The sequence below is a fragment of the Mycteria americana genome, chromosome 7 (assembly GCF_035582795.1).
Source record: "Mycteria americana isolate JAX WOST 10 ecotype Jacksonville Zoo and Gardens chromosome 7, USCA_MyAme_1.0, whole genome shotgun sequence".
Classification (NCBI taxonomy): domain Eukaryota; kingdom Metazoa; phylum Chordata; class Aves; order Ciconiiformes; family Ciconiidae; genus Mycteria; species Mycteria americana.
Window position 1 is genome coordinate 50469300 of NC_134371.1, and position 12126 is coordinate 50481425.

Sequence of the window (12126 nt, forward strand, 5' to 3'; positions counted from 1 at the left end):
CTAGGCTGTGGGAAGGTTGACAGCTGAGATCAGCTCAGGAGTTGTCCCTTGGGACCAGGCATCTACAACTGTTTCATCAGAAACTGAATAGAGTTCACTATTTTTACTGAAGTTTTTGTACAGTAGTTCAGGGATTAGCATACTCAAAGATATTTAAGAGGTGTTTAGTAACTTTCTCACCCTTAAAGGGCCCATACCTGTATCTTTTCTGCTTGCATTTATTTATGCCAGATCTGTTCACATGGACAAGTCTCACAACCGCATGACAGCTGTTTCTTTCCTCTGTTTGTAATTATATCACTTGAGTGAAGATCCAATACTTTCAAAGAAAGGAAATACCAGTGGGTGGAAAATGTCAGTCCCTGGCCCAGTATAGAATGTTGATGATGTAAAATATGAAGGTTAGAGTAGCAAGTCCTCTCCCAGAAGCTGTCTGAAGCTCATATTCATGATCAAGAGGCATTCATAATTATCATGGACAGAAGCGAGCAGATTTTTTTAGATAAGAAACACCACTGACAAATTGTGTAAACTGTTACACAGGACTAGGAGTAGAGCTCTCTCCTGAGGCTCACCTTTGTTACTAGCCTAGTTATATGCAACAGAATCCTCATGATAATATTGCCTCAAGATATTGATCTGAATTCACTAACACCAAAAGAGACAGGCAATAGCACTGTACTTTCAAAACCTGTGAACACATTGCAATCACTTTAGCAACTTCATTAATATTATACCCTCTAGCATATATACTCACCAGTGTTCAATAAAGTGCGATGTCATTTTAAAGACCTAAATTAATACAGATGATTAAGACTACTGTATCACAAAGCAGACTGTAATACTTAATTTGGTAAGAAGATGTTAGAAAGAACTTGACTGAGATATTCAAGTTATAAAGTCCAGGATGAAAACCGCTGAATAAGCTCCTTGTACAAAAAATACTTCCTGAAGTAATGTGACCAGCATATGAAATTCAGTAAAACTTCAGATCAGCCATACATTATAGCTAGCTTATGTTTTCCTAGCCGTGGTAATATTATGGTCAGATGCTGCCTCTGTAGTTAGAATGCAGAATAATCAGATAGATCTACTTTAGCATAGAGCTTAATTATCTATGAGCTGCAGTAAGGGTAAAGTATACCTTGCTCTGTAATGATGAGAATAACCTGTATTTTCCAGTCCTTTTTGGTCCTGACGTACCAACTACTGGCCATTAGTCATGCACAGGAGAACGCAGTTCATCACCTTTCCCTCCTCTACGGCTGAGCGGTCCCGTAGCTGCAGCAGATACACTGTTATAACAGCACACATAGTGACTATGATTCAAATTCACCATGACTAGCTCAATTGTCCTTGCTAGCCAATATCAGCCATCTTTATTCTTTGACTACACCCATTAAACAAGGTTCACTTACACTCTTATGAGGATACTTATACTGAGAATAACATATCCTGTTATGAGTGCAGTATAAAGCAGGTTTTTTGCCCATATAATTGCAAGCAGCTAGGAATAGTTTTGGTTTAACTCTTTTTTTTTTTTTTCCCCTTTTTTCCTCCCGAGGTGGGAAAAAAAAAACAAAACAGAAAGCATACATCATGGTATCTGAAACAGATATATTGGCATAAAAACTGAATATGAAACAGTTTCTTCCCACACAAACTGTACAACAGCTGAGGTATCAACAGTGCTGATCTTTAGCTGAGTCTCTCTTTTATTTGTCTAGGCTCCAACATAAAAATATGATCCCTGGCAACAAAACTGCATATAGAAGCCAAATAGAGTCTGTGAGACTAGCACAGAAAACCCTAAGCCACAATGAGAAAAATTATTCCAGCTTCACCTAAAGCAGGTTGTGAGCTTGCAGCTCCCTACCCCATCACAAACCATTACGCTTCGGTCTGGCAGCATCGAGGCGAGCCGTACTCACTCTCTTGGCGAAATGATGCCAGTGAACTGGGTACTTTAACTATAGGGGTTCTTTCAACCTGGATCATTTTGTCAGGAATGGATTTGGACAATCATGCCACAACATCGGAGGCAGGAGAGGGAAGGAAGAGGCAAAAGCCTAGATCTGGAAGTAGAAACCACTTAATCACATGTAGCGCATTTGATTGCTACTGAAGGACCTTACCTGCTCTCCCAACCTAAAATACACTGTTCTCTCCAGCAGAGAAATATTTTTAACTTACACTACATTTTTCTCTAACAATAGTTATGAAACTATGGAGGATTAGGGGTTTTATTTGCTACACTTGAATTGACTTACTGTTGTGTTAGTAATTATGCAAATGGAGGGAAAAGAAAAGTTTCTAGCCACACTTTTTTTTGTTTTTCATCTGATTTATCAAACAGTTAAGCTACTAAAAACTGTCAAGAACATATAAAGGAATTTTTGCTTTACAGCTGAGAGCAGCAACGGTCAATGCTTTCAGAAGGATTTTGGCATGCTCCAGAGCAGCGAGAAAGAAACCCAGCGACAGCAGGAGCCCCCACAGCACCCCACAGGCCTGGCATCCTGAGGACTTTCAAAACTGGGTAACACTGTCTCTGTATCTTATAATCTACTTCCAACCCTTAATTCAAAACACAAAGCCAACAGAAGCTACATCGCAACCGCCTTCTCCTGCAAGGCAAATCCAGCACCGACAGCTTTGCTTACCACCTCTCCCTTAGCTGGCAGGCAGTAACCCTGCTACCCAGAGCACATCAAACCAACAGCCCGGCTGACAGCCTTTGGCAAGATACCACCTACAAGCAGTTCCCAGCTAAACCTCCTGTTCCCTGTAGAAACAGCCTGTTTCTCTGCTAACCCTTAATTGTTGGGCTTTCTCTCCCTTAAATCCAGCTGGTACCGGTACAGCAGGTGGGGCTAACTGAGCCAAGGTGGTTAGCTTCAGGCCTCCTGGCTCCCAAAGCAGCAGGTCCCTGTGCCGTAATTACTGTTGGTTAATAGTGCGTTTGGCAAGCTGCGAAGGTTCTGGAAGTTGTTTCTTTCATGCAGTCTTTCCTCTCATTCCTCACCACCCACTGTCGTCCTTGGCAATTGCTAGTTAAGGTGGAAGTTTTTTAAGAAACTGTTTGTTAAATGTTAGGAAATAGGGTGCTGCCCATGCCAGTGGCGATCCTTTTCCCTGGAGGATTAGCAAATGGAGTTGTTCTGTGTCCAGTTGTGTTTCTCACATCACACTTCCAGCCTTGCATCATTTTTGAGGAATAGTTTATGACGGTATGTAGCTCATCCGGAGCCGGGCAAGATGTTATATAAAAGGACGAAAGACCAGGCAAAGAGTTTTAAATTAGATCAGTTGATATAACTGAAAAGAAAAAGCCAACAAGTTTTGGGGCATCAGGTTTGAGAATAAAACTGAGAATAACTGCTCTGCATTAAGCTAAATATCAGCTAGATCATCTGAGAGAAAAAAACAGTCAATAATTGTGAAATAGAGGAGAGATTAGTGGAGAAGAGGTCTATTAGCAGGGGGAGAGTTGAGTAAGTGATTATCTCCTATAGAAAAGAGAGAGGCCTTGTTCATCATGTTAAAAAGCATGGAGGGATTATCTTGGGGGTGAATTCTAATGAGCCATTAAACAAAAAATACGGTTTTTAATACCTGCTAAAGCTATGCATTTCATGTCCCTTGCTCATCTTTTGAAATGTTTTGTGGTCTGCCTTGAAGATCAGGACTGAGAAGAGAGAGATGGCTGATCCCTGGGTGAAAAGCATGTCTGTAGGAGATGGGGTGTTTCTGTTCTCTATCAGTTGGCTCTGCAAGTCCATTCCAGTGCATAGTGGCTGCTGCAGTTTCACCCGCGTAGCTCCCCTAAGGGCATTTGGTGCACTGGCTGAAATGTAGGCTGTTCTAGGAAGTGCGTATGAATCTGGGTATCCAGATTCATCTGGATGATGGGTTCTCAGGTAGGTGGGTGGCATTTATTACAGCCAAAATGGAGATCTCACAAGAGAAAAGATAAATTCTTTTATAAACCAGCAGTAGATGCAATGGGGCTGGGGGAACAATTTTCTGAGTTTTCTCAGACTTCGTGCGAATAATTTTCAGGTTTGAGTTCCAGCTGTTCTTCATTGACTGTTTATTAAAACTTAAAATGTACCTGTGGGCAAGGTTTTGTTTTACCAAAAACGACACATCATTTCCTTTAACAGGAGCTGAGTCTTGAACTGTTTTCTGATATACCAATGATGTTGGCCTTTTGCAGGAGCCTGTATATAAGATTCTTGGAAAGAAATGGTTTATGGAAATGCTTCTTGAGAGCAGAATTCTGCTCACTGGAATGTAAGCAGAAGGTGGAAACTTCTACCAAGTTACCTCTCTAAGTAATTTGTTTAATTTTATTTATAGTGATGCTCAGTGTGTGGCTAGAATTGGGTTCCCTTCTCAGCTGTTGCTTCCCTTGCTGACATGGCAGTTAACTATACTAACAAATATCCAGCTCTGTACTGAACTCTTATTGCTTGCAGTAAGTGGGGGTCGGTCTCTTCTCCCAGGTAACAAGTGATAGGACGAGAGGAAATGGCCTCAAGTTGCGCCAGGGGAGGTTTAGACTGGATATTAGGAAATTTTTCTTCACCGAGAGGGTTATCAAGCATTGGAACAGACTGCCCAGGGAAGTGGTTGAGTCGCCATCCCTGGAGGTATTTAAAGGACGTTTGGATGAGGTACTTAGAGACATGGTGTAGTGGTGGTTTTTGGCAGTGTTAGGTTTATGGTTGGACTCGATGATCTTAAAGGTCTTTTCCAACCTATATGATTCTGTGATTCTGTGATTCTGTGAAGTTATATATTCATAATTTACGTCTTCCAACTAGTCTGGAATATTTGGCACTTCTGCAGCTACATAGAATAGAGACAGTATTTGGAAACTGATTTCTTAACAAATGTCACTTTCCCAGTTCTAGATACATTAATGCTGCTACCTAGAAATGTTTCTTCTCTTAACAGTGATTGAAAGCTACAGTGTAGAGCAGCTTTCATCAGGCAGACTTTTCCTTGGATTTCAAAGGAGTTTTTGCGTGAGTAAAGTACTGTTCAACACTGAGAAAGGAGAAGCAGGCACTTGGCATTTACTCCATAGATTTTTTGTTTTGGTTTGGTTTTTGTAAAAGAGATGTTCTGTAGCTTTTATTTTGCTGTATATGCTCTATCAGGAAAAAAAAAACTGTTAAAAGAATCATGCAAGTGGCTCTTAATGAGTTAGAGATTTCAGTGGCTGCTCACAGGAAAATTCAGTATTTTTAATGAAAACAAATTTGATTTTGATGTCTCTTCTCGGAGAATTCATTGTTGAGTCGCTCTACTATTTTTATTGACCCTGTCTCCACTATTTGCCTAATAACTGATTGTTCATTGAAGAAACTGATTGTTCGTTCCAAGCAAGCTATGATAGTTGGATGAAGTGCAGAAAAAAGGTGACTTTAAACAACCTTTCACCTGTTCAACTTCTGTTGCTTCCCTGAAGCCTGCATTAGTCATGCTGTAGGTTATACTTGGCTAAAAAGGGGCATTAGCCCTGTAGAGTAGCAAAGGATGACCAAAATACAGCCGCTGTCAGACCCTTAATCCTCCTTCTAGTTAATCTACTGCAGCAAAAGTTGCAAGCTGTGATGTAGACCTGGCCTTTTATGCAAGCCATATTTTCTTGAAGGTACATCTGTTGTTTCCATTTCTCTTTCATGTAATATTTTCCAAGGCAATTTAGGAGGTAATCAACACTGTACGGTCTGGGACACGGCTGCAGCTGTTTTGTGCTAGTCTTGATGCAGGGGGAATGCAGAGGACTCTGTATTCAATTTGGCAGCCAAACTGAAAATGGGGAGGAAAAAAGCTCTGAACAACCAAAATGAAAAAGGACAATTGTTTGTTGTTTTACTTTGAGGAAAACCCAAAACTTCACTTAATATTCACATAATGTGGCAGATGTGGGCTCAAATCCTTTATTCAAAAGATGTTTGAAGCTAGGCCTCCCACAATGTAGAACACTTTTATGTTTTAAATCAAAAGTGCCTGAAACAAAATATTTCAGAAGCATAAAAACATGTAATCCTAGTATTCCTACTTTTTGTCACTTTCAGTTTGACCTCTGGAACTGATTTTTTTTTTTTTTCAAATAAACGATTCACCAAAAAAAATTTCTGAATTCTTGTATAGATGCAGGTTAGCCTATGTGGGAGCCGAGATGAGAGAAGATTAACGCATGGAGGAGCTGAAGTATAATGAAATGTATGGCTGCCTCAGAACAGTGAAAGGACCAGAGCCGGGTGTGTACTTGAAACAGCTGAGTTTATTCTTCCTTGCATTTTCTAAAATGTGCCTGGGAATGGAGTAACTATGGCAAGATAAAGCCACTTCTGTTTTCAAAAAGAGTGTCTGTAAGGAAGAGAGAGAGTCTGCTGCGGCTATATGCTTTTCTTTCTAACAAAGGTTTGACAAACCAAATAGTGTCCATTGCTTTGTATTCTATCTATTGATAATATAGGTGGAATTTCTTGTTTATCTTTTTTATTGCTATTGGACACTTATCTAATGGTTTCAATGACTTTTCCCACAATAAACCTTTAATACTTTTTCTGATGATGTGATTGTTGATTGTACTATTTAACTCGCATTCCCTACCATAGTTCCTTGCTTGCACGTTAAATTAGTTTACAATTGTTTACTCTTGCCTGATTTTGACATCTGCTGGATCAATTACCTGAATGATCAAAATCTTTTTGAAGCTCAAGGCATTGTTTTCTTTGTTTGCTTTTCTCCATACTTAGAAGACTGGAAGAATTTATAACCACTTACTGGATTTCTAAATTTACATCACATTTTATTTAGAATTTTTTTAAGGTAAAGAAAAGTTATTGAACAGTGCTTAACATTGACACTACTAGAGATAACTAATGTCACAACTTGTTTTAGTTTGCTTGCTTAGTTTCAGGCTTTATAAATTCCAAAAGAAATGGAATAAAATTCTTCCAATAGAGGAAATTATGGCATATATGGAGAGGAAGAATGGACCAAGGAGAAGGCTGGTGCTCTGACACAAAATCCTGAATAGGTAGTGTGCTGGAGTGGCTGGGGAAGGAGACTGGAGCAAGGATGGGGAATTTTAAGAGGTAAAGCCTGAAATTGCTAGGGCTGAGGGACTGGGCTAAGAATTAGATGCTGAAGGCTTTGATATGTTATCGAAAGTATGTCCCATTCCAGAGCCTGGGCACCGGATCTAAGATTGCTGAATTGAAATGGCCTTTTATTAGTGAGGAATAAAGTGTGGGTTTGTAGTCCCTGCCTCTAGAAGACGGAAAAACTACTGCTGCCATCAGTCACTGTGAGCAGGCGTAACAAAAGTCTGTAGAGGTCTAAAGGTCCTGATGCTGCTGGGAACTATTTGAGTTTCTGTATGATGCTGCAAGTTTCTGCTTTTCCAACTTCTTTTTCTTCTTAACCAGAAAAATGTGCATATATGTGCACATGCAGCTAAATTCAGAAACTAAATGATGCCAAAATTTGGGCTGTCTGGGTAGCTGAATCCGCTCCTATCCTGGGGGTATAGTCTGACGTTGTTACATTTTGGTTTTGTTAGTGCTTTTATTTTCCCTAAGTAGCCAACAGAGCTCATCCACAAATAACAGCAAGCTGGGTATAGTAGAAAGGAAAGTGTGTGTGTGTGCACGCGCACATCTTACTCACTCATAACAATACTGGAAGCTGTACAATGGATGACATAGGAGATTCAGGAGCAGAAAGCGGGGGAGGTTGAGTACGAGAACAATATTCTCCCCTTTGCCACGCTGTTTTTGTTTCTTGTTGGGCAAATCACTTAAAAGAAAATCCTGTTTGCTAAACACCACGTAGTCTGATTTTGGACTTTTCCTCGCTTCTGACGCTACACTAGTGTGCACACTAGTTATTTCTGTGCAGCTCCTTTCCCTGAGCTTTGCAGGCACGCACGCTAACCGCCCGGCCGTTCTGAGCTCCCTTCAGGGGGAGGTACGGGCTGGGCCTTGCGCAGCAGCGCGGCTGAGCGGGCGTCGTCCGGCGGGGCAGCTGCCGTGCGTTGCCCCTCGGCCGGCTGGCTGTCGGCGCAGCGAGGGCGATGCGGCGGGAGCGGGAGGGCGAATCCTCCCTTCCCGTGTCCCACCGGCCATTGTTCGGCTTATCGCCCCGATCTCGCCGCTCCGCTCCCCACCGCCGGGTCGCGCTGCACGCCCCCTGCGCCGCCCCCCGCGCCCTGGCCACGCACCGGGGGCGCGCCCGCCCGCCGCCGGCACCTCACCGCTCCCCAGGGCTCGCCGCGCTCCCGCGGAGGGGGTCGGGTCCCCGGGCACCGCCCCCGGGCGGGGCACGCGCGGAGCCCCGCCCCGCGGCGCGCGGCCGGCCAACGGCGGGTCGCGGGCGTGAGGGGGCGGTGCCGGGAGCGGCGGCGACCCCGTGGGCGGCGGCGGCGGCGCGGGCCGCGCTGTGGGGAGGGCGCTCCATGGGCAGCGGGGCGGGAGTGCGCAGGGCCCGCGGCGGCCCGGCTGCTGCCTGCGCTCGGCCGCCGCTCTCCGGTAAGGGCCGCCGCCGGGGGAGGTGGGACGTGCCGTGCCGGTGCCGTGCCGTGCGGTGCCGCGAGGGTGGGGGGCGTCGCCTGTTGCCGCCGGGAGGAGCCGCGGGCGAGCGCGGGGCAGGGTGGCCGCGGGACCGAGGGCGGCTGGAGGCGCCCGGCGCCCCTCTTCCGCTCCCGTCGGGTCCCCGGTACGGTTCTCGCCCCTCCGAGCCTGCCTCCCCGCCCGGCGGTTCCCCGGGGCGGAACCGGGCGGGGGCCGAGGGCCCACCTCCGCCCTGCCCCGCATCTCACGCGGGCTCCCGGCGGCGCCCCCGCGGCCTCTGCCCGCTACCTGCCGCGCCGCCGCTCCCCCCGCGGCCGGGCGGCTGCGGGGAAATCCCTGGCCGCGGAGGACGTGCGGTCTGGCAGTGGCGGGCCGCCAGGAATGCGCGGCGGGGGCAGGGCGGAGCGCCGACCCCCGCCCGGGGCACGGCGAGCGGCCCTGCCCTCGGCCAGGGGGCTGGCAGCCGCCGGGCGACGTGGCCCCTTCGGGAGCGTCTTCTCTTTTTTTTTGATTTTTCCTTTTTTTTTTTTTTTCCCCCTCCCTACCGAGGAAATTGTGCTGGGAGAGCAAATTTCTGAAATATCTGGCGCTTTTATTTCTTTCCTTTTTCCGTCGGGACTGGCAATGGCTCGCTCTTAACCAGAGGAGTCTGGAGGCATTTATAGAAAAGCTGGTGGATGCTTTTCGTTTTCAAAGCCAGAGTCTCCTGAAGAAATATGAAACACTTCTCAGTAATGAAAGGCATGTGTTCTGTGAGGGAAACTTTTTCCCATCTGCCTTGTAACGCAGGAGGAGCAGACGTAAGGGTTAATATTTACGAGGAAAAGGTGACTTGTACTAAACTGTTCAGTTTTGGTTCTGCTGCTACCTTACAGCAAAAGTCTCTCTCAAGTTTTTCCTACTCAGAAATACTTTGTCCTTGCTTTTAAAGTGGTGGTGTTATTGTACTACTTGTTGCTCGTCTGAATAAAAAAAAATGCAACATATCTCCAAAACAACACAGATTTAAAAGCGTGGACTTGCTACGGGAACAGGTCTAACACATCATGCTACTTAAAGTTGACTCTGAAGCTGGCCAGACTTAAAAGAGGCATGTCTTTTAAATAATATGAAAATCTGTCTCGGTATAAATAGATATCACACTCGTTAAAAGGAGAGAAGGTTATGTGGCTTTTTCTTCTGTAATTGCAAGGCGGAATTACAAAGTAGCTTTGTAGCCATGAGAATTATATGTGGGAACAGAAGAAACTTGCTTAAACATTATGTTTAATGTAAACCTCACTTCAATCTACTTGAGGTGTTTGGAATTGCTTAATTATCTGCATTATTTGTATAGTCTCATGTGTACTCTTATAGGTACTGACTTTAAACAGTAAACAGAAATTACAGCAGTTAATTTGTGTTAAAATCTGAAGTTTTCTTCCCCTTCCCCCCAGCGCACACTCCCTGGAGGGCCTGCTAGATTAATTACAAAAACAACTGCCCACGTTTCCTCTGATATTTTTAAATTGCAAAGAGAAATAAAACAGAAATAATGGAAAAATAACTGAAGTGCATTAGAATAATGCCTGTTGAAATACATAGTGGGAGTGTTCAAAATGTTAAAGGTGCTACCTCTTCAGTTGGTCTAACCAAATACAAACATACGCAGGATAACCCGTTTCAACCTGCATTTTTGAATCGTAACAACTTCTATTTTTAGCTAAAAATAGTTGAATTTGAGATTTTGCTGCAGATATGTTTGTAACCTCTGTTAACTTTTCAGCTGTTGTGTTCCAGTTTGGTTTTTTTTTTCCCCCTGTAGTGTTTACTATATAGTGTAAACGTTGAGAATTTCTCCTGGTGTTGAGAGAATAATAGCGGGCATTGTGCGAGCTGCTGGAACCATACCTGACTCCGCCACCTGGAGTTTGCTGCTTTGAAATGAATCACTTAACCTGACGTTGGGAAATTTGCAGTAGCATTCTGTTTTTCCTAAACAAAATGAATGCATGTAGTTGCTTAGTTATACCTATGTAATCTCCCCCAAATTCGTGCATTTTTATGGTGGAACTTTTAAGGTGTACTAAAGCAGAGCAACACCCTTCAAGATAACTGCACTGAGATTTGCAGATAAACTTTAATACTAAAATATTTTTAAACCTCTTCACTTTTCTATGTCTTTCCTTTGATTGCCTTTCATATTAAAAGATAGCATGCTGAAAAGCCCGCATAACTTCTTTCAGGATGTTTTCCTTTTTGAGATGAACTGTGATAGGCCATGGTTTCTTGGTTGGCACAATCTACACAAAGCAAATTCATCCTATCAGATCAATGCTGTCTATGATCTTAAGAGACAGGATGCTGAATACATCTTGGTGGTTGATGCAAGCGGGGATGTTGCTCATGGTCTATATCACATCAAGTGTCTTTGCAATTGTATTCAGTTGTAGTAACATTTCATGGTAAAGAACAGGTCTCGGGGTAGATGTAAAGACCTTGATTCTCAAGGTTTCCAAAATAAATATTCAGGGAAGAAACTTCTCACTAAATAAGTATGCATCATAATTAGCTTTTGAAATAATTTCTGCATACCATTGTTTTTTATGCAACACTGTATATCTGTACGAATGTACGATTCGCTGTATGAATTAAAGTAACTTCAAACAGTCAAAAACCTTTATAATACTTCAGTTAAGCATTGTAATGTAAAACAGTATCATCTTGAAAGAAGTTTTGGATCTCGTCAGTACAAAAATATTACTTTACATATTTCTATACTAATCAGTATTTTTCCTTTTCCTCCACCTCCTTCTCCCCCAATTTTTAAGGGTTTCATCTTTGGCTTGTCAAATGGACATTAAGCAACACTGAGTGTTAACTGCGAGAGCCCTATAAGCACAGCGGCTGCTGGGATGTTGCGACAGAACGGTGGAAGTAACAAGCGTGGTTTGGGATTAGCCCGACTGTCTACCTCCAACTTCTTCACCATCTCTAATTCAGGAAATTGGGGAATGGGGCGCAGCACCAAGAGCAGCTCTCTGAGCAGCATTAGCTCCAACTCTGACTGCTATGATAATCCTGTTGTGGATCCAGAATATATCATGCAACTGGTGAACGATGTCAGAAAATTTGCAGATGTGCTACTCTATTTGAAGGAAGCCATTCTTTCAGAAGGTGTGTCAGTTCTTCATTCTTAATTCTTAGATTTTTCTGAAACTCTCACAACTCTGTTAATATATTTTTAACTAGTCTTTACTGTGGTTATTCCCCCTTGCCCTTTATCTTCCCCCTTTATCCTCCCTTCCTCCACCCTCCCCTCCCCCAGCATGATGATTACAGGAAATGGTGGTTGTTAGTTTGGGTTCTGTATTTCCTCATCAGAACACTGTGCAATCTGTTTCATAATCATAACAAGGGAAAATAGGTTTTTAGCAGGCCATCTAGGCTCATGATAAAAGTTAGCGAGACCATCAACTGATTAGTTTTTAACCACCTGAATGTTTTTCGTAATTCCAAAGAATTCTGTTAATATTTGGGCGATGTCTCA

The 12126-nt window shown here is 43.5% G+C and overlaps 1 protein-coding gene across 7 annotated transcripts in view; it reads left to right on the plus strand.

Moving 5' to 3' along the window:
- Positions 1–6176: 6176 nt before the first annotated feature.
- Positions 6177–12126, plus strand: part of ARHGAP29 (Rho GTPase activating protein 29) — a 56766-nt gene continuing 50816 nt past the window's right edge. For 4 of the 7 annotated variants that reach the window (XM_075508331.1, XM_075508336.1, XM_075508335.1 and 1 more), the window contains exons 1-2: positions 8446–8555; positions 11408–11753. In XM_075508331.1, the coding sequence (XP_075364446.1) occupies positions 11492–11753 (262 nt within the window). In that variant the 5' untranslated portion in view covers positions 8446–8555; positions 11408–11491. Of the gene's footprint in view, positions 6279–8445; positions 8556–9304; positions 9425–11407; positions 11754–12126 lie in introns of those variants that run through there. The other 3 variants (XM_075508332.1, XM_075508333.1, XM_075508337.1) reach the window with 3 other exon arrangements.